Genomic DNA, 20185 nt, shown 5'->3' with positions numbered 1-20185 from the left:
ATTGATATCATTAGGAAGCTGACCTCTCTTATCCCCTCTTCATCACCCACTTAAGCCTTTCTTAGTGCCTTAGGCATTTTTCCTTACTGTCCTTTGGTCCAAGCTGTTTCTCTTTTGATGTTATTATTGGTTTATGATAAATTGTACCTTTTACTATAACTGCAATGGATTTTCTTCTGCTTAATGTGTTCTGCTTCTATTTTATTAATGTATAGTTGTTCTCTTGCTTTGATTCTTGATTGTTTTAGTGATAGCCCCAGTGGCAATGAATTGTTAAACTATTTTCACTTAGTGTTCTAGCTTTTCGATAATGTCAAAAGGGGGAAGAACAGATTATACAGTGCTTATAACCCAACTTAACTTGTTTCATTCTGTGATTTTCTATTTTGAATCCTTTACTGAGTATGTCAGGATTGAATGGATTGAATAACTGGGTGCTGAGCTGCTAAGTTTGTCATCAACAAAAAGGGGGAATTTGTTAGGAACTGTGAAATTTTGATGATAGATATGTGAATGAAACATGTTGTGCTAGTTGTTCCATCCAAGTGAACAAAGATGCAGGCAAGTTATTGAAAAGATGACTCTGCGTGCAAAATAGAAGTGGATAACACTTATCACAACAGAAGTCAAGTTGAACAAAAAATCTTACAGAGGTTGAGTTGAACAAGAAGTCTTGCAGAAGTTTGGTTTGAACAAGAAGTCTTGCAGAAGTTGAGTTGAACAAGAAATCTTGAAGAAGTTCAGTCGAACAAGAAATCTGGAGAGAAGGCAGTAAAGAATGAGTGAAACTACCTGGGAGTCCTAGTGAGGATATAAATATGCATCAACTAAAGGATTCTATGAGGTGTTGGCTAAATAGAAGAAACGACTTCCAAAGCATTCACTCATGTGCTAACAAGATAATCAACAGTCAGCAAAACAGTTCACTTACTTGAAGAAGAACCTGGTTCCTTATTTAGCAAGTCTTAGACTGTTTGTAATAGGTAGGTTCTTTGAGTTATAATGAGTCATTCTAGTCTCAGTGATCTATAAACTAAGTTAGAAGTTGTGTTCAAGTTGGGGAACTCGAAGATTTGGGAACACTTATCTTGGGAAGATTTGTGTTTTTGTAGTTATAGGAGTTAGAAGTTTAATTCCTAGTTTACAAGAAGTCTTGTAATTTTGTTGGTTGTTGAGGCTCAAGAGTTACAGTGAAGTTGGGTTAAATCCTGTAGAGGTAGAGCTCGTGATTTTTTACACCTTTCTTGAGCCAAGTGTTTTCCACGTAAAAATATTGTGTTCAGCTTTTACTTTTGTGAATCACGTTTACTTACTTATTCCACGTATAGGCAATCCATAAAGCATAATATTAAAATTAGTAGGTTCGTACTCTAACAAAATGTTGCCGAAAAATTGCATGCATGTAGTGGTGGTTGGGAGCAACAGCTGATGAAACAGTAATTCTTGATTTGACTTGAGCCAAAAGACAAAAAAAAGAAAAAATTCTATACAAAAAAGGCCAAAATTGGTGACGGCTAGCTTTTAGTACAAACAAAGCGAGTGGGATCCATTAGTCCCACCATGGGAAATTTTCCAGAATAGACATTAATTAATTGTTGCTGCTTTAACTGCCCTTTTGCATTCTTTCCTTTTTCTTCTTGTAATCCAACTTAGTCAGAACAGGAAGAAAAGGAACATCTTTAATCTGGTTTGTCTTTAATACTTTTGCTTCTTCTTAATTATTGAATTTCATCTGTTGGTGGATTTATTAAGTACAGTTTGTACTTGGATCTTGTGATGTTTTGATGAAAGCATTGTTGAATATTTATGTGAGTTAGATGTTGTATATTAACAGCAAGTGTTGTCAGGGGTGTTGGATATTCTTTTTGTTTGATAATCGTGGGGTCTGGCCAGCTAGGGCGCACCTCGAGTAAAGGAGTGTTTGATATTCTCGTTTGAGATCTTTGTCGAGGTTAGTCTGAGGGTGAGGGGTAGGATGTTAGATGAGTGGATGCTAGTATCATTTAGTTTTTGGAAACTGACTTCTACAAGAGAAATTAAATAGTTTCAAATGAATTTTAGTTGGGAATTTCCTTTAGAAGATAGGGACGGCTTTCTCGTGGTAGTAATTGCCAACATCTTTCATCATCTCTTAGCGTGCACAGTTTGCTTACTTGCCAACTTAGGCACATCTCTCTTTCTTAGTTTCGAAATTTCAAAGCACTTAATGTGTATAATATCTTATCTTGATTTGGGATTATGAATAGAGAGTTTATTAGGATGGAAGAATTTTCATGACTAGTTTTCTCAAATACTAACTACACTTTGAATCAGCAGAAGTGGAAAAAATTTTCTCATTTCTGAATCAGCAGACTAGGATTGATTGAGCAACAAATTTCAAAATCTAAATCAACGAATCTCGCATGGAACAAGTTAATCAAAGGAGTGAAAATCATGATTCTACCACAACACAAGAATGGGATCCAAGAGCTATACTGAAAAATGTGTCTTTTCTTGAACAAAAGATTCATCAACTCCGGGAGCTGGTGCGTATAATTGTTGACCACAAAAGTCTAGCTGGGATTCAGGGAAATGACCTTTCATTTCAGCAACAACAGCTAATAATAGCTGATCTTACCTCTATTATTGCTCAATTGATATCGACTGCAGGGAGTCTTCTTCCAACCGTGAAGCATCATTCACTTTCCTCCGCGAACCCAACTACTAAGCAAATTGGACAGTTTGGTGGTATCTTGGTTCCTTCTGAAACTGGTACTAATGCTGGTGCTTTATCGCAAAGTGTTAATGTCACCAAAGCGGAAGATCAGCCCAACCATGTTGATGTTACAGGCGATTGTGGCATTGAACAAAATTATGTTGCTGATGAACATGAGGCAAAAGATGAAGGTGAACCCCATGCGGAAGAGAATCTTCATCCTGGTTCCTATGAGATTCTGCAGCTGGAGAAAGAGGAAATTCTTGCACCTCACACTCACTTTTGCACGGTGTGTGGCAAGGGATTTAAGAGAGATGCCAATTTGCGTATGCACATGAGAGGTCACGGGGATGAATACAAAACTCCAGCAGCTCTTGCAAAGCCTCACAAGGAGCCTACCTCTGGGACGAAGCTTATTAAAGGATATTCTTGTCCTTGTGTTGGTTGCAAGCGCAATAAGGAGCATAAAAAGTTTCAGCCACTTAAGACGATCTTATGTGTGAAAAAACATTACAGAAGAACCCACTGTGAGAAAAGCTATGCTTGTAGTAGGTGCAATGTGAAGAAATTTTCAGTCATTGCAGATCTTCGAACACATGAGAAACATTGTGGTAAAGATAAATGGCATTGTTCTTGCGGAACAACTTTTTCCAGGAAAGATAAGCTTTTCGGGCACATTTCCCTTTTCCAAGGACACACTCCTGCAATTCCTCAGGATGAAACGAAAGGTTTTGCTGGGATATCTGATCACAGTCAAACCGGCGATGCAACTAAAGAAGCTGGAAAGATTGGTTTCGAGATAAATCTTCAGAATAGCAGTGGCCTTCAAAATACTATGAATGAAAAAGGGAGTGCAGATAGTCGTGGCAGTTTTTCGTCACCTTGGAACTTTGAAAGTAGCAAGCTTAGTGATCTCCGAGAGTTTCCACAACCACCATTTGAGGACCCAGAAAACTCATTCTCTTTTCTAATGGCGGGTTCATGTAATTACCCTCGGATAGCTAGGAAAATATAAGTTCTACTGAACTGGAACAGCTCAACTGAATTTTTCTTTTGGTTAGATGTTGCAAATTGTTTCTTGTAATGTCAGCTTGTTTGGGGAACAAGTGACGTCTTTTCTTAGTGTGTACTGCTCTTTTTGACTGCTCTAAATGTTATATCTGGCTCAACTACGTATGGTTTTGTTAATTTGCAAGTCTAAAATCCCAGCTTCTCATTACTACTGCAGTTGCAGCAAGTCAACAATAAATGCATTGATCGACTAAAGCTTTTCTATAGAAGATGAGAGGAAGACATATTTCCTAGATAATCCTTGATTCAGATCAGAATATTTATCAATCCACTTTAAGGCACAAAAGACTTCATTTACAAAACTGCTCCTTAATTACTCTGAAAGAGAATCAGGATAGATTCCGAGCAAATCAGATGATAACAACCATATTACCAAAGTGCTGAGCTGTATCCTTATAAAATTAAAAGAAACAAAAAGAGTAGGAAGAAGAAAAGTAACGTTGAAAGAAATTACTGAAGATATGTACCCTGATTTCATGAAAATGTCTGAATCATCCAGAAACAATTTGCAATGAAACACAGAAGTTCCAAAAGATTGAAACAGTGGCCATTTACAGGTCTAGAGATGTGGCCATAAGATCTGAATTCATCTTGACATCTTTGATAAGGAGGAGGAATGTACTGGTTCAGCTGGCTAAACATATTTGCCTATGATGATGAGATGGAGCAATATCAGCTATCAGCTACATACTCTCTACCTAGCTAATTGTGCTGCCTGAACAGATTTGCCTATAATGAGAATTATGAAGCAATATCAGCTTTAAGCCTTTTGCTGCTTGTCCCGATTTTGATGTCTTCTTTAGAGGTCCAGGGTAGTATGATTCCCTAAGGACAAAGTCATCCACACACGACCAAGTGCTTCCCCTAGGAGAGCTATCTTTCCAGAGAAACCGCTCAGAGAATGGGTTTACCAGACTCTCTCGGAAATCTTCTGCTGTCTCGCAGTTTAAACCCTGCCAATCAATAAACAAAACTGAAATGTCAGTTGATGTTCATAGGACAAGCGGAAAGTCTCCTTTTGTTTTCTGAAGGGGTGGTGGGATGCAGAAGGGAGGATGATGGTTTGTTATGGTTTTACCTCTGCCATGGCCTTGATCTTCACGGTAAGATCATTGCTAAGGAGAACAAGTTGTCCATCCCTGTTAGTTCTTTTGGAGACTAGGGCACATTCAAGGATATGATCTTCTGCTGTGGGTGAAACAATTTCTGCTAAACCCCAACGTGGTGAGGATAGAACTGAGCCGACTGGAAAGAAGCCATTCTCCTCACTGAACAAGCATGGTGGTGCAGTAGCAGGAGGAGTCGGTGCCATTGGCCTTGTTTCCTCCACAGAACTCTGCACATGAACCCATGATTTTGCATTTGCCATGCAATCTTCTATCCATTCTAATGCAGCAGATACTTCTGTTGCTCTTCTGAAAAAGCTAGCACGCCTCTTCATGCAATCTAGTTCTCTTAAGACTAACATCAAGGAAAATATAAAGATGCGGTTTTTGGTTAAGAAAAGTTACTGAAATACTTGAGGATGTTAGAAACTTTCTGAGGGAGTGCTAAAGTAAGTTCATTACCAATTCTGGGAATTATCAGGCAAGTTCCCTTAAGACCTTGCAAAAGCTGCAAAGCTTTTCTTGACTCTTTGTTTAACAAAGAAGTGGTGTCCACTACCATGGTCCACTTTCTTCTCTCTTCCCTGGCATTGTTATTCTGCAGATATTGTTTCGACAATGTTATGATGTAACTCTGAACCATACTAGCTTACACAATCATTATGTCAATCAGCTTTCCTTATCGAATAAAGTGTAAAAGAATAGTGAAACATATGTAGATAGCAGACCTATGTCCTGTCAAACAAATATGTTACTTTCATAAGCTAGGCTAACAACTTAATACTGCAAATTAGAAATCATGAATCTGCCAAAGCTGTTTTAATAACAAGAAGTTTTTCAAATTAGAAACAGGTCAATGAACTTACAGAATAGGGGCATGCCTCCATGATTTTTTGAAACTCGACAGGATTAGCATTCAACTTGACTTTCTGTTCGGGAGATTTTGAATTGGTGTTGCTGGGGGAGTTCACAAGAAGAGATTGAAATGGCACTCTATCTGTTCTGTTTTTCAGTACGCTTACTGTCGATCTAGCCTTATTTCTGGAAGCAACAATTGCTGATTTGTGCTCTTCAAGAACTTTGTCAATCAAGTTTTCTTTCTCAAATGGTTTTAGATGCTTAACTGCCCCCATTTTCCCATTCTTTTTCGATTTCATTGAACAGCTATCATGTGTCATATTCTCTTTATCCGAAATGGAATTTTCTTCACTGTTGTTACTCATATTTGAGTGCGCTGTAGATGATCCGATCTTCTCGTTCTTACAGTCTTCAAGATCTTTAGCTTGGCAAATCCCTTCCATTGGGGAAGGTTTAAAAGGTTTTGGATTCTTAATTTGCTCCAAACGGCTCATCTTCTTCATTGACCTTGGTGAATGAGTGTTTGCAGAGAGATCCACTTTGTCCAGAGTAAAATTCTCTTCACTTTTCTCATCCACACAAGAAGAAAACATAGGTTTTGTAGCTTGTCCTTCAGCAAGACACGAGTTCTTCTCGGACTCAAGGAAGAGAGAACTAGGAACATGGTTCTCTTTGTCTGGAGTGAAGGCATCCTTGTTTCCACTAGAAAAAGGATCATCGGAAACTGACTCCATTGCAACCTTCTCATGATTAAGTAGTGAGTGAACTTCAGTATCAATGTCAACTTTTTCAATAACAGTTCTCTCTCGACCAGTTTGAATCTGAACACTGGAACATTTTCCCCTTCTAGACCAAATGCTCAAGCATCTTTGCTGAGATCTTACTGGGATACTATCTGCATTTTCTGATTGGATCCCTCCGGAGACAAGAAGGGCCCGCGGAGTTTTGTTTTGGTCAGGTTCGTAAGTAGGCCGCTGCAAACTGATTTCGCTCTCTCCTTGAATTTTCTCAGGTGGATTTATGTTTACTTCTTCGTCATCAAAGGGAAATGAGGGCTTCATCTCTTCGGGCATTGGAGGAGCTGATGGAGTCAAACATTTTACATATGGCAACAAATTCATATCAGAAAACGAAGAATCCTGGCCCTGCGCCAAATCAACATCTTCATTCTGAAGAGCAACGCCATTCTCATCCTAAAAATGATAAATTAGACACTAAGGTGATAAAATAGTTGAAAACATACAGGTAAACCACTACTACTACAGCTCACCTGATGTTCTTCCTCTTCTGCTTCTTCAGATGGTTCTGTCTCACCTAGTGAAGCTACAAATGGATTCTCTAAATCATATGCACGACTGATTGGAATCCAGTGTAGCACGTATTCCCTGCTTGAACCTCCAAGCTTCATCTTATCACCCTCTTTCAACTCAACTCGAACACCTGGTTCAATCTTGTTTCCAGAAATCCATGACCCATGTACTGAAGCAGCAGCAAATCAAAGTAAGAAGCTTTTATAATAAACAACCAAAAGAAATGTGAAATTCACCAAATGTATGCAGAGAAATCAACTAACTGGATAAACCAAAATCGAACTAAGAAAAAAAAGAGAAAGACCAAATATCTAGAAAAAGAGAAATGAAGCAAAACCAAGAGACAGACTATAAAAATAACAATAACAACAAATCGAATGTAATATCACAAGTGGGGTATGAGAAGGGTTGGATGTAGGCAAACTAACCCGTATCTTTGTGAGGTAGAGAGGTTGTTTCTACTAGACCCTCGGTTCAAAAGAAAAGTCATCAAAGCAAGCTATCAAGAAAATATGACAATAAAATAGCAACATGCAAAGCAAATGAAGCAAAGAGATAATAATATAATAGTAATATTAAGAGATTACGCGACTACTAAATAGCCCCTAGAACTTTCACATAGGGTGCGCGATAACACTCAGCTACTTACTACCCTTCTATACGAATTTGTGACCTCCAAACTTTCCTATCAAGGGTCACAACATTCTCAGTAAGTTGGAGCTGGGACATATCCTGATTGATCATCTCCCCCATTTGTTTTTCGTTCTGCCTTCACCTCTACCTCTCACACCTTCTTGCTAGTGCAGCCTTTCCCCTCCTCCGTACGTGCCCATCCCAGTTTCACTTTCCTCATCTTGTTTGTCACGAAGGCCACTCCTAACCTTAACCCCGTATAACTTCACACTAATCATATATCTCCTAGTATGCGCGTGCGTGTGTGTGTGTGTGTGTGTGTTTTCTTGACTCAAATTATCTTCATTATTTTTCCTTGTGTGGACCCCCAGACTCATCCAGAGTTGAAGAATTTAAATATCAACACATAAAAAGAGACAGAATTTTGATAAACATGATAAAGAGTGAAGAAATCTACAGATCAAATACTAGAACAACAGCAAGAAGATAAAAGAGAGACTACCGGAAGAGAGATCAATGAGGGCGAGGGAGTGAGAAGAGGGATTAGAGTGAATGCGGAGGTGAAATCTGCTGATGCTTGGATGTTCCAATACAATGTTACAATCTGGGTGTCTTCCAACTACCAATATCTGTTCAACACAAGATGTTGTAGTTACTAGAGGTGGAGGGTTGTCAAGAAGAAAGATGTTCTTGAGGATGGCCCCATCTTTCAGCACTGTAAACACCGGAATCTTCCTCTCTTCCTCAGTTTGTGAATTGGGTTTTCTCAAAGGTTCTTGTTTGTCCGCCATGACAGAGAGAGAGAGAGAGAGAGAGAGTGGATTTGTGTTTTTTTTTTTTTTGAAAATGTGACCGTTAGCTTTACCTTTTAATTGCAAAACTATTGTATAGCCTCTCTGCTGGTGACTAACCTGCACAGGAAATGTAAACTGCACTCAATTGAGGCTGGAGTTGATCCCTAGTAGTGCAATAGAGGCTGGAGTTGATCCCTAGTCTCTTAGGTTGGAAATTCACCTCTCAACCACTCAATTATGCCCTTGCGTTGCGGACATGTAAATGTCTTGTTATGCATCTATTTTAATTAGTTTTGTAGGTGGCTTATATTATTTTTTAATTATGTCTTCTTTATAGGAGATTTCATTTTTACATATTAAAATCTAAAACAATCATTTTCTTTTCATAAGTGACTAAGGGTTCATGCAATATGAAATCATGGATTGATTCGAAAAATTTTATGTTCAAATTGTTGCCCTTTTGACGCAGGACTCCATCATTGCCAATGTTATTTGAATGGAAAATCATGGAGCAAAGGCCATGATCATTTTTCCTAGACAATCTCTCAATATGCCACCATCTCCTCCTCTGCTTTTGAACATAATGTAATATTACATTCAACATGACAATTTTGTGTTGGTCCTTTATATTTCAACAACATGCAGTTTACACCAAATAATGTAAAAATTACTTGCTTGTGGCCTTAAAAAAACACATTTCGCTGATAAGGAAGAAAGGTTAAAATAGGAGAAACAAATAACAAGCTTTTGATTATTAAGGTTAAAATAAATATTACATTACATTTTGTACATATGATGATGGGATTATACAAGGTACATTCATTCACTCCCCTAAAAAGCCCAAACTCAACCAGGCTTGAATCCAACTTTTCATTTCACGAAAAAGAGACGAAAAATTCACTTTCACTCATCATAGTACCCTAAACTTACCGGAAATTCTGCAGCAGAGAACAGATAGCAGATTTTCGACATTTTTCTGATATCTAGTTCCCCAACACAAACTAGTGCACAACGGCAGCAGAAGGTGATGACCGGCTCATGCAGAAAATTGACGCCTCAAATAAAGGATGATCTCTGCCAAGACAGCTTATATAGTTTTTACCATTATGCACCTCGAATTGTATCAACTCTATCAATGACATCCAAAGCTTTGAGCCGATCAATGTCAAAGTCAATCACTGGAACAGAAGACGGTCTCCTGATGGGAAAGGGGTCTTTCCTGGTTTCACGTATAGGGGTATGGTTACTACTCTTACTCAGCCTGTGGAACTTGCTCAACCTTGTTCTTGCAGTATCAAATTCTTGAGACTTGCTTATTCCGGGTGTCAGTTTTCTCTTGCTTACATCCCGAAGCATTTCTTGGTCTTCAACTGTTAATGCGGGAGATGGAGAACTTGGCTTGTGTGTTAACTGATTCATCTTTTGATTAGGGTAACAGCATGGAGATTTCACAGGAGATCTGATTCCACCATTTGCAGCACTTCGCGACTGAGTGACAAGATGATGAAGCCATAAAACCAATTCAAGAATATAAGCTTCAGTTTTCTCCTTATCGGCATGATAGAGTGTCTCAATTCGGAGTAGATCAGTCTGGCCAGCAGGTTTCCTGTTCATTTCAGACCAAATGAATAAAAATGTTTACTAATAAATTGGTTCAATCGGTAAAGAACAAGTTTCCTATGATTGAGCTCACCCTGTATTTGCCCATTCTCCAACCCATCCAAAGCCATGGTGGGCCCTGCAAAAGTTTTCGTTATCACGGGTGTAATAATGATGGAAATACAACTGAACCAGTAAAGCCAAAGCAGAAAACGTTGAAACGAGTCAACGTATACTTGGATTTTGAGAATCTAGACTCTAAGCATTAGAGAGCGCAGCTTACTGAATAAAAGTTCGGAATTAAAGTAAAATAACAATGAACACAAAGAACAACCTATGGATAAAGGGATTAAAGAAACAGTAAATAAGTGAAATATACATAGAAACCCATAACCATCAAGTTCAAAATCATCTTACATTTTTTTTTAAAGATACACAGACATAACTGGCGACAAGTTTACTAGGCCAATTTCTTACTTTCCAGTACAAATCAATAACATATCCATCTACAACATATTCTTAACATTACTTTATTGTTTTGCTGACTGTTTATTGTTTAATTAATATCACCTTCATCTAAATAAATCCCATGAACTTCATAAATAAGCTAATCTCTTAAGATCACTCATTGAATAGTTTTTAATATCACACTTGTTTTAGTGCAGTGGCATCTTCACTAAGCGTGATACAATATGGCTACCAAAGTTGCAGAGGAAGATGTACTTTTTCACTTAGCTAGCCGCTATAAGGGTGATTTTAACAGCAGAAAGCATCAGAAACCAAAAGGTGGTTTGCGTCAGTTGGTATTACATGTGTAAGAAGACCTGTGAGGACATGAATCATCTTTCTCTATATTGTGAGCTAACCGGTTATGGTGTGATATGTTTAGATGGTTTGACACTCCATGGACAAGGCCAAAAACTGTGAAAGAGTTGATGTTCAGCTGGAAGAGCGGGAGGAGGAGGAGACAAAACGGCTTGGAACGTGGTTCCACTTATGTTAATATGGATTGTTGGAAAAGAGAGAAATAGGAGAGTTCTTGAAGCAGTAGCGTTGAGTTTCTCCCGGTTGAGGAGTACTCTCTGTTCCCTTGTTTTCTTTTGGTGCTCACATAAAGTTCGTTATTGTATAGATGATTGGGTGGAGTTTGTAGAGAACTATATCATTTTGTAGATTCTTTACCTTTTGATTTACCCTTTGAATACGGAACTTTGGCTTATGTTTATAAATGAAAATATATTAACCCGATAAAAATAATAACGATATAGCTCACCAGAAAGCCAGTCCTCTTTGGAGTAAGAAACAAATGAAGAATCACTGGAAAGCTGTATACAATGAATAATATTGCTAGGGATTGTATGTTTTACTTGGTTGTATTGGTTGCCATGGGAACAAGCCACTGCAGTGTTTTCTCCATTTCAGCCTTGATTTGTTGCACAGTTAACTGCATCAAAAGAGTATCTGGACTATTACTAACATTCAATGACTCAGAAGGAAGAAACTTGCAGATAACCCCAAAAAGAAACCCTTAAAAAGGACAGAATAAAAGTACCTCTTCCTTGAGCTGGAAGGATTGTACTTTGAATCGCAAAGCTGACTTGATGTTTGGTGGCAACCCTTGGTATAAAGCATCTCTTGTATTTGGGGGCACTGAACCTGATCGGGTGACCTGATCATATAAAATATGATATTCTCACTTTTTGTTTCTGATCAGAAACATGTGAACAAATAACATAATTTTACAAATAAGTTTTACACAGTTTCGACACCCTAGTAGGTTAACATGAGTACTAATCCAGAATACCAATTAGTTACAATTTCAGCAAGATTGTTAGATTGTAAGAAGTATGATTCCAGTACTTAGACCTTATGTAATGACTAAAGAAAGAGTGCCAAAAATGAGAACTAGAGTAACTCAGCTATGCTGCTCGGACTCGGGTGCGAGTATCCGCTCTGGGTGCGGATAAAGGTCATATTCTTTATCATATATATTTTAGGATTCGGGTGTATGGATCCGAGTTCGGATACGGGTATTGGGATATGACCAATAAATGTTTATTACGACATATGATATGAAATTCACAAATTTAATTGCAATTTGAGTATTTTCTATGTGGCAGTTCGTGCAGCATTTGTTTTTTGGTCCAATTGATAGACCTCCATTCTTTATTGTGATTTCGGATAGATACTAGAGCATACAGCTTCATGAAACATAAAAAGAGGTGAGAGTATATATATTGGGATTAAGATGATGATTAACAAGGAAGATAAATGTTTGATATATTTATGACGAGAAACAAAAAAAAAAAAAAAAGAATTAGCTTAATGGAGGAAAAGATGTCAACTTCATTCCACATTAATTAAAAGATATGAATGAAGTCAAAAGACAAAATGATAAGAGTCAAAAATGTTGCTTCTCTAATAATTATATGTGTATGAGATGCTTACAAGCGTATCAATCTGAGTAATGATATTTGCATAATGTAATGCAAGACCAGCAGATCCTAATCTCTGATGGTTGTTTTTTATTGGTCGGTCTCCATCTGCAAGGTTTGGCAAAACTATAGCAATCAGGTCACTCATAAACATAAAATTTAGACACGAAAGATATGATTCAACTCGAAATGCTCAGCACCTATAGAATAAAGTCAAAAAAAAAAAAAAATAACTGTTTCGATTGATTTTTTTCTATTCCTTACTTGTAAAACAAAATATACCCCTCCTTATAGAAACAAATGAATCAGCATTCTGAGCCGTAATATAAGCATAAACAATAATATACAAGCACGGATCGCTCTACCATGACAACGACTTCTTATTCTCTTAGTTGCATAATAAAGTAAGGTAACTCACTAAATAGTACACCCTAGATTATGATTTCCCCTTTTTTAAAAAAAATACATAGTGTCCGAGCCAGCTTGCGCACACCTCGACTAATTCCACAAAATACCTGTCACCTCCCACCACTAAGAACCACCAGGTAACTCTGTCCACCAAGGCTAGAATAGATGGGAAGAAATCACTTAATGTTTGTCCCTGTTAGGAATTGAACCTAAGACCTCATGGCGCTCAACCCAACTTCATTGAACCACTAGGCCACACTAGATTATGATTTCCCTTGATCACCACACATGCATCAGCGGCAGTTACTGTGTACATAACAGATAAAATTGATAGGTAACAGTTGGTAAAACAAATCTTAACTCACCCAGCGAGTAACAAGATGTGTTAATTTTCAAGTCTATAATATAGAAACAAACTATTGTTTACACTTATACTAATGGAACAATTGACACATAAGCTAAATGTAAACCCAAAAGTCGATTAGGATATAGACAGACAACAATGATCCAAGAATCAGTACAACAATTACTCCTTCTGACCACCCCCAACAAGACAGTTAAGATAATAACAGGACAAAAATCACGATAGAAAGTTAACTTTAAGTTTCAAATGCATTACCGGTGCTGCCAAATGCAGCATGGATCTCCAAATGGAGAAAATGGACAATGTCCACAAGCTTTTCCATCACCTTCAATTATCGCAAAACAGATGTTAGTATAGTCAATTGAAATTTGAAAGAAACTTCGACAATTTATCTTAAACAGACCACCCAACTTTTGCAGTAAGTAGAAACCACATTGCCAGTATTAAATTCATGAATAAAAGAAAAGATAAAGCAGGATGACTTGCTACCTCTTCCAATATTTTGGACCAGAGAGACTTCTTTTTTAGACTTTTAACATGTTTCTTTTGACTTTTCAACTCTGCTCTCAAAATTGCAAGGCCGTCTCCTGCAAATTTATATGTTAAAAAGGAATATTAGAACAAGAATATAGGAAATCAGTACAAAGAAAGCAGATACAAACGATATAAGTAAAAGAAGAAAATGCAAGAGTAACCGGAGGGTACTGGATTAAATAACAAGAGTCTCACATCCTCCACAGAATCACATAAGTTAGACAAACAATCTTTACACCACTAAAAGTACGGAATAGTCTCAATAAACAGAACCCCATTACACAAGGAAAAACTAAAATTTAAAAGTAACCACTCCAGAAAACAATGCCCTCAATGCTGTTTAGAATCAGTAAGATGTGTACATGCCTATATGCTCCTTTCCCCCAGAACAAGTCCATTTGGTTTGAATTAGTTATCAGATTTAATCATGCTGTTTTCCAAATCTGATTGATTCCCAATGCTCTCCAGCTATCTATGTTGCACGGACTCTTCAAAACCCCTCTCGCATCCGTGTCAGCACGACATGGATGTAGCTGTGGGATCCATAGCAGATTTGGTCAACTTATCTTGTGTACTTTGACCACATTTCAGACCAATAAGTACAGATTAATTGAGTATTTAGGTTGAATTTTGGGTTTATGTCATATATATATATACATTTATGAGAACGTGGTCATTTTCAAAAAACATGAAGTATGAGAAAAGATAAGAATAAAATATTGGTGTTTATAAGGAATGAAGTTCCATTATTTTAGCTCCATAACTTTCACTAATCGAAATATTCACTTTATATGTCTAATAAACATTTACAGTTTATATCCCAGCAACCATATCCAAACTCGGATCCATGCCTCCGAATCCTAATATTTATGTGGCAAAGAATCCGGCCTTTAGATCCGCAACCAGATCGGATACCCGCATCAGAGCCCGAGCAGCATAGCCAGCTATGACTTTCCTCCATAGAGCTTGCTTCTCTTTTGCAAATGAAGGTGTTGGAGGACTTCAATGGCAGCATCAGACTTAAAAGCGGACTTGAGCCAACCAGATCTTAAGCCATGTTCAGAATATATAACTAGGAAAAAAAGAATAGTAGCTAGAGTCTACCCATTCAAGATTTCTTCATTAAGCTATTTAGGCCCACAATACCTAACATGCTGGTTAGTTCCTAACGATATGAGAAACTGGAGGCCATTCATTGTACAGAAATAGTTTATATGAACTTTGAGCTAATGCAGATCCACTGATTATTAGGTTAAAAATAGAGGAACACAATGAGAGTATCTGTGGGTAGATGACCTCTCTGAGTAGCATTTGAAGTATCCTCTTCTTGGGCTTTACGTCGACAATCTTGTTCAATTCTGTCCAATGCATGCAATTCATGGTATAGTTCCTGCAAAGAGCATAATAATACAACTTACTCGAACCAGATACATTTCTAAAATTAACAATAACATAATGGTTGACGGTACCAAAAGAAAACCAGGTATACCACTTGGTAAGAAATTGTCCAAAAAAATCTACTCAGAATCAACGTGGTCTCAGCTAAAAACACAACCAATTGAAACAACATACTCATATAGGCAATAGCAACAAGTTAGGACTAAGTTTACTTGTTCTAACACGTATATTAGGCCCAACATTTACTAGGAGTCCCCGTTTTCTGGTTAAAAATGTGTATATCCATGTATGGATAAGGTGAGATTTAGATAACCTTTAGTTTTAGAAAACCCATAATGTCTCAAAAGAGAAATCATTTAATTAGAATGCATTGGATCTTAATAAAGTTGAATTGAGAAAAAGGGTTGATATAACCTACTCCAACTATTGGAATTGCAGAGAAATGTTCACAAATCTTAAAGCTAATCCAACAATCATTAAATTTAGTGGACATCCAGGAGGAAGTGATGCATCCATACTGAACTATCTAGTGGCAGACCAATTATAGTGCAGAATGTGTAACATGATTGGAATTAAATAAATGATGTTGGATAGGGTTATAAGTATGCAAATAAGGTGGAAATCAGGAGGAAGAGATAGAGATATAGAACAAGAGTGGCTCCTCGCGCTTATATCGACCATATGGAAAGAACAAAACCAAATAGCATTTGGAACATCCTATGAGAGAATGAATTATTGCTCTTTAAAAGAATTATGTTTTTGTGCAAGATACTCTAGTGCTGTATATATATTGTCTAACAGAATACTTCAGATCAATAAAAATTACTCCTTATGTGACACCCTTTCCTTGTTAGTCAGTCTAAAAAGAATGACATATGACAATTTAACTTAAATATTCCCATTTTACCCTTGATGAAATGATTCATAGCCACAAAAATTTCTATGACTTCTTGTAGACCACAAGTTTCAAAAGTATTTTTTTTCCCTCTTAAACTCCGAGCCCTGTCAAACACTTCACATAAATTGGGACAAAGGGAGTATAACTTATCAGGAAAATGTAATGAAACAAACAGGGAAAAAACAGCTGAGATGGAACTTACAGCTGTATACTGTACCAAGGTCATTAAGTGCAGCATCACAGTCTCAGCTTCTTCTTTTAATTGTTTATGAGGTGTCAATTCTGATTCCAACCTAAACAGAATAGAATGAACTACAGATGATGTGAATATTCATTTTTGAAGTGGTAATAACAAAAAAGCAAAACTGGACTAAAGCTAGTTTTAAATACTTCTCAAAGTAACGGTCTAAGTTATGCCATTGAGGATCTTTGCAACTATTTCCAAAGCGAACCACTTCACAAGAGAATATTTTCAGTTCATCCCTGTCAAATTACAACAAGCATCTCACTCTTGCGCCAAAAGAAATTGAAAGTAGCATATGAAATATGCATGATCACGCAAAAGTTATTTCAGACTCTTTGACACCTTTTGTCTGCTGCAGCAATTCTGAAGAGCTCATCCATATCTTTTGATATCAACAACTGCACACCTTCAGAAGGGAGAACCACCTCCTTCAAATGCTTAATGTTCTCTTTTGAAAGGGAATACATAAGATTGGCACCTTTGACAATTGTATTTGCAACTTCAAATGCCAAAATGGAAATTTTATTTCCCTTGGTTGCCATGCTGGATGCAAAGCCACCACTAAGGTTTAAATTTGTCATGCTGCTACCTAGAGTGTCCAACACATCTACTGCCTTGCCAAACCCCACTGTACCAGCTCTGCCCAAAAGTGAACTCACTTCTGAAACCTGTCAAGCAAATACAAAACTATTAAATATTGCTCTCTCTATTCCAATTTATGCGACACTCATCCCTTTTAGTCAATTCCGAAAAGAATGACACATTTCTGTATTTTGTAACGATGTAACTTTAAAACATAACGATGTAACTTTAAAACACCCATTTACCGTTAATGAGATAATTTTTAACCACAAAAATATTTATGGATTATTACAGATCACAAGTTTCAAAAGTCTCCCTTCATTATTTCTTCATCTCCATGCCCGATCAAACACCATCACATGAGATGGGATGGAGGGAGTAATATTTAGAAATATAACCAGTAATCTTCATCTTTAGAAAATTAATACTGAATACAACAAGAATTATTGCAGAATATGTCCAAGATAATTTTCTACCTATGTGCAAATTATACCACCATCAATACCAAGCTTAAAGCAGCCTTGCGGCACCTTCTGTTAACAACTATAAGGAAGATGACTAGTGGGATTGTATCTAAAGAGAATAGAAAATAGTCAAATATGTGGTGGACCATGAGTGAAGAGAGAGAGTAAACCATTGATTCCACTGAGCATTCCAGATTTTAAATTCAACTTGGGAATCTTGAAGTAAGAACGAAGTAGCATTGCAGCATCTTTAATGACAAAGTATAAAGACGGCCAGGGGAACTTTAATTGACGGGAATAGCAAGTATTCAAATATGTGATAGAATATTACAGTAACTGATAGAGAGAACAAACCATACGTTTGAAAGAGAGTCCCATCATGATAAGACACTACATTTCTATCCATTCTTCCAAGTGGCACATTCTGTGGATTCTTGGGAGCTTAAGAGGGATTAGGCAAGGGGACCCATTACCTCTGCTTATTTTTTGTTCTTGATGGAAACCCTCAATAGATTCATGGAACGTATGATGGATGTTGGTTTCATAAAGGGACTCTAGGTAGAAATGGAAGTGGAGGAAGCATAGACACATCTCTTTATTGTCCATCAATGATATCTTAATCTTTTGTGGGCTTCAACATAGACCAATCAATACTTAGTTAAACCTTAATATAGTCTGAACCTATAAGGACTTTGTATCAGTATATATAAGTCAGAGTTGGAGCTAATGGATGAGTTACAAGACATCCATAGCCTGGTTCGGACTTGTAGGAGCAACTTGCAGAAGTGAGTAAATTGCCAATTAACGTCTTTCGGGTGCCTTAGAAGGGCAAATTCAAAAATAAAGACTTTGACAAACTACAATCAAGAAATTATAGAGGAGGGTGGTGGAGGGAAGAGAGTATTTGTCTAAGAGAGAGAGTAAAACTTGTTACTGTTGAAGTCTACCCTCCATATAATTCTCACATAGGCCGCAGCACACCACAAATATCACAGTTATAGAACCTTGGGTGCTCCTTTAACATTTCATTGGATTTCCAAGACAGTTATAATATCCTCTATAATTCTCACATGTTTCTTTTTCTTTCTTTTTTTTTCCATTTCAATTATTCATCCGACTTTTTTTATAAATTATATGTTTGCCTTTTAATCTTCATTTTTACAACCTATCTGAAACTTGTCCATTGTCAAGCAATGAAATTGAAATACTTCACAAAATCACAAAAAATGCAATAGGAAAAAGACAGAAGCACCAGGCCATTGCCAAAGGAAATAACAACGAATAAGAGACTACTCACCTTTGCCCTGGCAACCTGCTTTGACCTTGTTGATCTGGTTTTATTTGATAATGCCCGAGACAATCGAGGAATTCCATCATTTATATCATCCATTTCAAGACCGTGGGAAGCTGCATTCATCTCTGGAAAAGAGAACACTGGTTCACTTGGTTGCTTTTCTGTGCTTTCTCCGGATGGAGATCGCATAGTATCATTATTTGCCTGTGTGGGCAATCTATGTGACTGATAAACTGTTCCAGCACCATAGTTGAAGTGACCGTTGACATGTGGTATGGAACGACCTGTTGTATTCTCACTGGTGGCTCTTCTAGAGCAAAGACCACCCATTATTCTATAATGCTTCAACCTACTTCAATCTCGGGTTTCCATCAACATTTGAGTCAAAAGTTTATAAATGCCTTGAGAAACATCTGCATCAGAAGACTGATATCATCAAAGCTGCTTGACAATCCTGCGTTCAAATCAGCTACGCTAAACCAAACAGCTCCACGAATTCATCTACATAACCAAATTTGCGTTATCAACTTTGAGAATCTATACTATCTAAGTCAACCGACTCAAACCCCAAACAACATAATAACAGAAAATCAAAGAGCATATCTCTTTATCTCAATAAATTGAAAGGAAAAAAAAAAAAAAAAAAAAAGCAAGAACCCAATTTTCAGGAAATATCACATACTAAACTTCAAAGCATACTCGGACAAAGGAAAGAAATACATACAGCGCAGCTAATGACATACAAATGGAAGAATGTACAAGACATTAACATTAAGAATTCAAATAACACCGCCATGTTAATAGATGCCACACAAGAAACACTACAGCTCAAAGAACTCTACAGGAACAGATGCAGAGTGCAACTTGAACTATATCCATAAAGTCAAATACCATTTTTTTCAGTATCTATACTAAAGTTTTTTGCACTCACTTCCACAAATTAGCAGGAAGTCACTCGTACAAAAATCCAAGATCCACCTCTATATCATGAACTATAAAAAGCAAGTCAAAACATGCCAAAAGGGTCTTAAAGATCATAACTTTACCTCATCAGTCAGCAAGAAAACAAGAAATAGAAACCGACACAGTCAAAGAAACAGCTGTATAATAAAGAGGCAAAAGCAAGCTTACCAAGAAAAACATAAAATGGGGGGTGGGGGGGGTTAGAAAAGATGATAACTTGGATCTGAACAAAGACAAAACAGATTCTAATAGCCCCTTTTTCAACAAGAACAAAATACACTTGATTAGTATTTCCTTTATTTGTTTTTTTGGATTAATGGGTGTTGAGTCAAGAATAGTGGCAAAGAAGTGAGCAAAGAGAACCCTCGAGTCAGACACGATAGAGTAAGCAAACAGAGTGTTTTTTTTTTTTCTCACACACGCACAGATACACAGTTATCTATGTTCTTGAAAGACAACATCTTTGTTAGTGACTTGTTAGTAGGAGGGTGGTACTGCTTTGTTGACTCTCCTCGTTAAAAATGAGAAAATATGT

At 37.2% G+C, this 20185-nt stretch overlaps 3 protein-coding genes across 8 annotated transcripts; 1 reads left to right on the top strand and 2 right to left on the bottom strand.

The window, feature by feature from the left end:
* Positions 1-1533: 1533 nt before the first annotated feature.
* Positions 1534-3879, top strand: LOC107872791 (protein SENSITIVE TO PROTON RHIZOTOXICITY 1). Its single transcript, XM_047413652.1, has 2 exons — positions 1534-1687; positions 2317-3879. Exon 2 carries the CDS (start codon positions 2403-2405, stop codon positions 3708-3710), a length of 1308 nt encoding a protein of 435 aa, XP_047269608.1. The 5' UTR covers positions 1534-1687; positions 2317-2402; the 3' UTR covers positions 3711-3879.
* Positions 3880-4186: 307 nt separating this feature from the next.
* LOC107872792 (FHA domain-containing protein PS1) lies at positions 4187-9045 on the bottom strand. The gene is made up of 6 exons (XM_016719394.2): positions 8176-9045; positions 7001-7209; positions 5739-6923; positions 5335-5470; positions 4845-5227; positions 4187-4719 (listed from the first exon to the last, which is right to left on the bottom strand). Exons 1-6 carry the CDS (start codon positions 8462-8464, stop codon positions 4465-4467), a joined length of 2457 nt encoding a protein of 818 aa, XP_016574880.1. The 5' UTR covers positions 8465-9045; the 3' UTR covers positions 4187-4464.
* Positions 9046-9191: 146 nt separating this feature from the next.
* LOC107872793 (protein PSK SIMULATOR 1) lies at positions 9192-20185 on the bottom strand. 6 transcript variants are annotated; one of them, XM_047413649.1, is made up of 13 exons: positions 19619-20185; positions 18691-19188; positions 16690-17015; positions 16494-16586; positions 16306-16396; positions 15104-15197; positions 13763-13860; positions 13529-13598; positions 12515-12609; positions 11619-11735; positions 11434-11510; positions 10161-10205; positions 9192-10073 (listed from the first exon to the last, which is right to left on the bottom strand). In XM_047413649.1, exons 2-13 carry the CDS (start codon positions 19015-19017, stop codon positions 9572-9574), a joined length of 1935 nt encoding a protein of 644 aa, XP_047269605.1. In that variant the 5' UTR covers positions 19018-19188; positions 19619-20185; the 3' UTR covers positions 9192-9571. The 6 variants fall into 6 exon arrangements, with proteins under 6 accessions (XP_047269605.1, XP_047269602.1, XP_047269604.1 ...); XM_047413646.1 differs by having other exon boundaries at positions 19819-20185; XM_047413648.1 differs by having other exon boundaries at positions 18691-19100; positions 19819-20185.

The sequence above is a fragment of the Capsicum annuum genome, chromosome 6 (genome assembly GCF_002878395.1).
Source record: "Capsicum annuum cultivar UCD-10X-F1 chromosome 6, UCD10Xv1.1, whole genome shotgun sequence".
Lineage (NCBI taxonomy): Eukaryota > Viridiplantae > Streptophyta > Magnoliopsida > Solanales > Solanaceae > Capsicum > Capsicum annuum.
This window is presented reverse-complemented; position numbering and strand designations above follow the sequence as displayed.

Coding starts and splice junctions, on each gene's coding strand:
- LOC107872791 (XM_047413652.1), top strand. CDS start 2,403: ATGGAACAAGTTAATCAAAGGAGTGAAAATCATGATTCTACCACAACA.
- LOC107872792 (XM_016719394.2), bottom strand. CDS start 8,464: ATGGCGGACAAACAAGAACCTTTGAGAAAACCCAATTCACAAACTGAG. Junction 6,924..7,000: donor CAGAAGAGGAAGAACATCAG/GTGAGCTGTAGT, acceptor TATCATTTTTAG/GATGAGAATGGCGTTGCTCT. Junction 5,471..5,738: donor TGGAGGCATGCCCCTATTCT/GTAAGTTCATTG, acceptor CAATATCTGCAG/AATAACAATGCCAGGGAAGA.
- LOC107872793 (XM_047413649.1), bottom strand. CDS start 19,017: ATGGGTGGTCTTTGCTCTAGAAGAGCCACCAGTGAGAATACAACAGGT. Junction 16,587..16,689: donor ATTGCTGCAGCAGACAAAAG/GTGTCAAAGAGT, acceptor GTAATTTGACAG/GGATGAACTGAAAATATTCT. Junction 13,861..15,103: donor TTCAAATGCTACTCAGAGAG/GTCATCTACCCA, acceptor ATAAATTTGCAG/GAGACGGCCTTGCAATTTTG.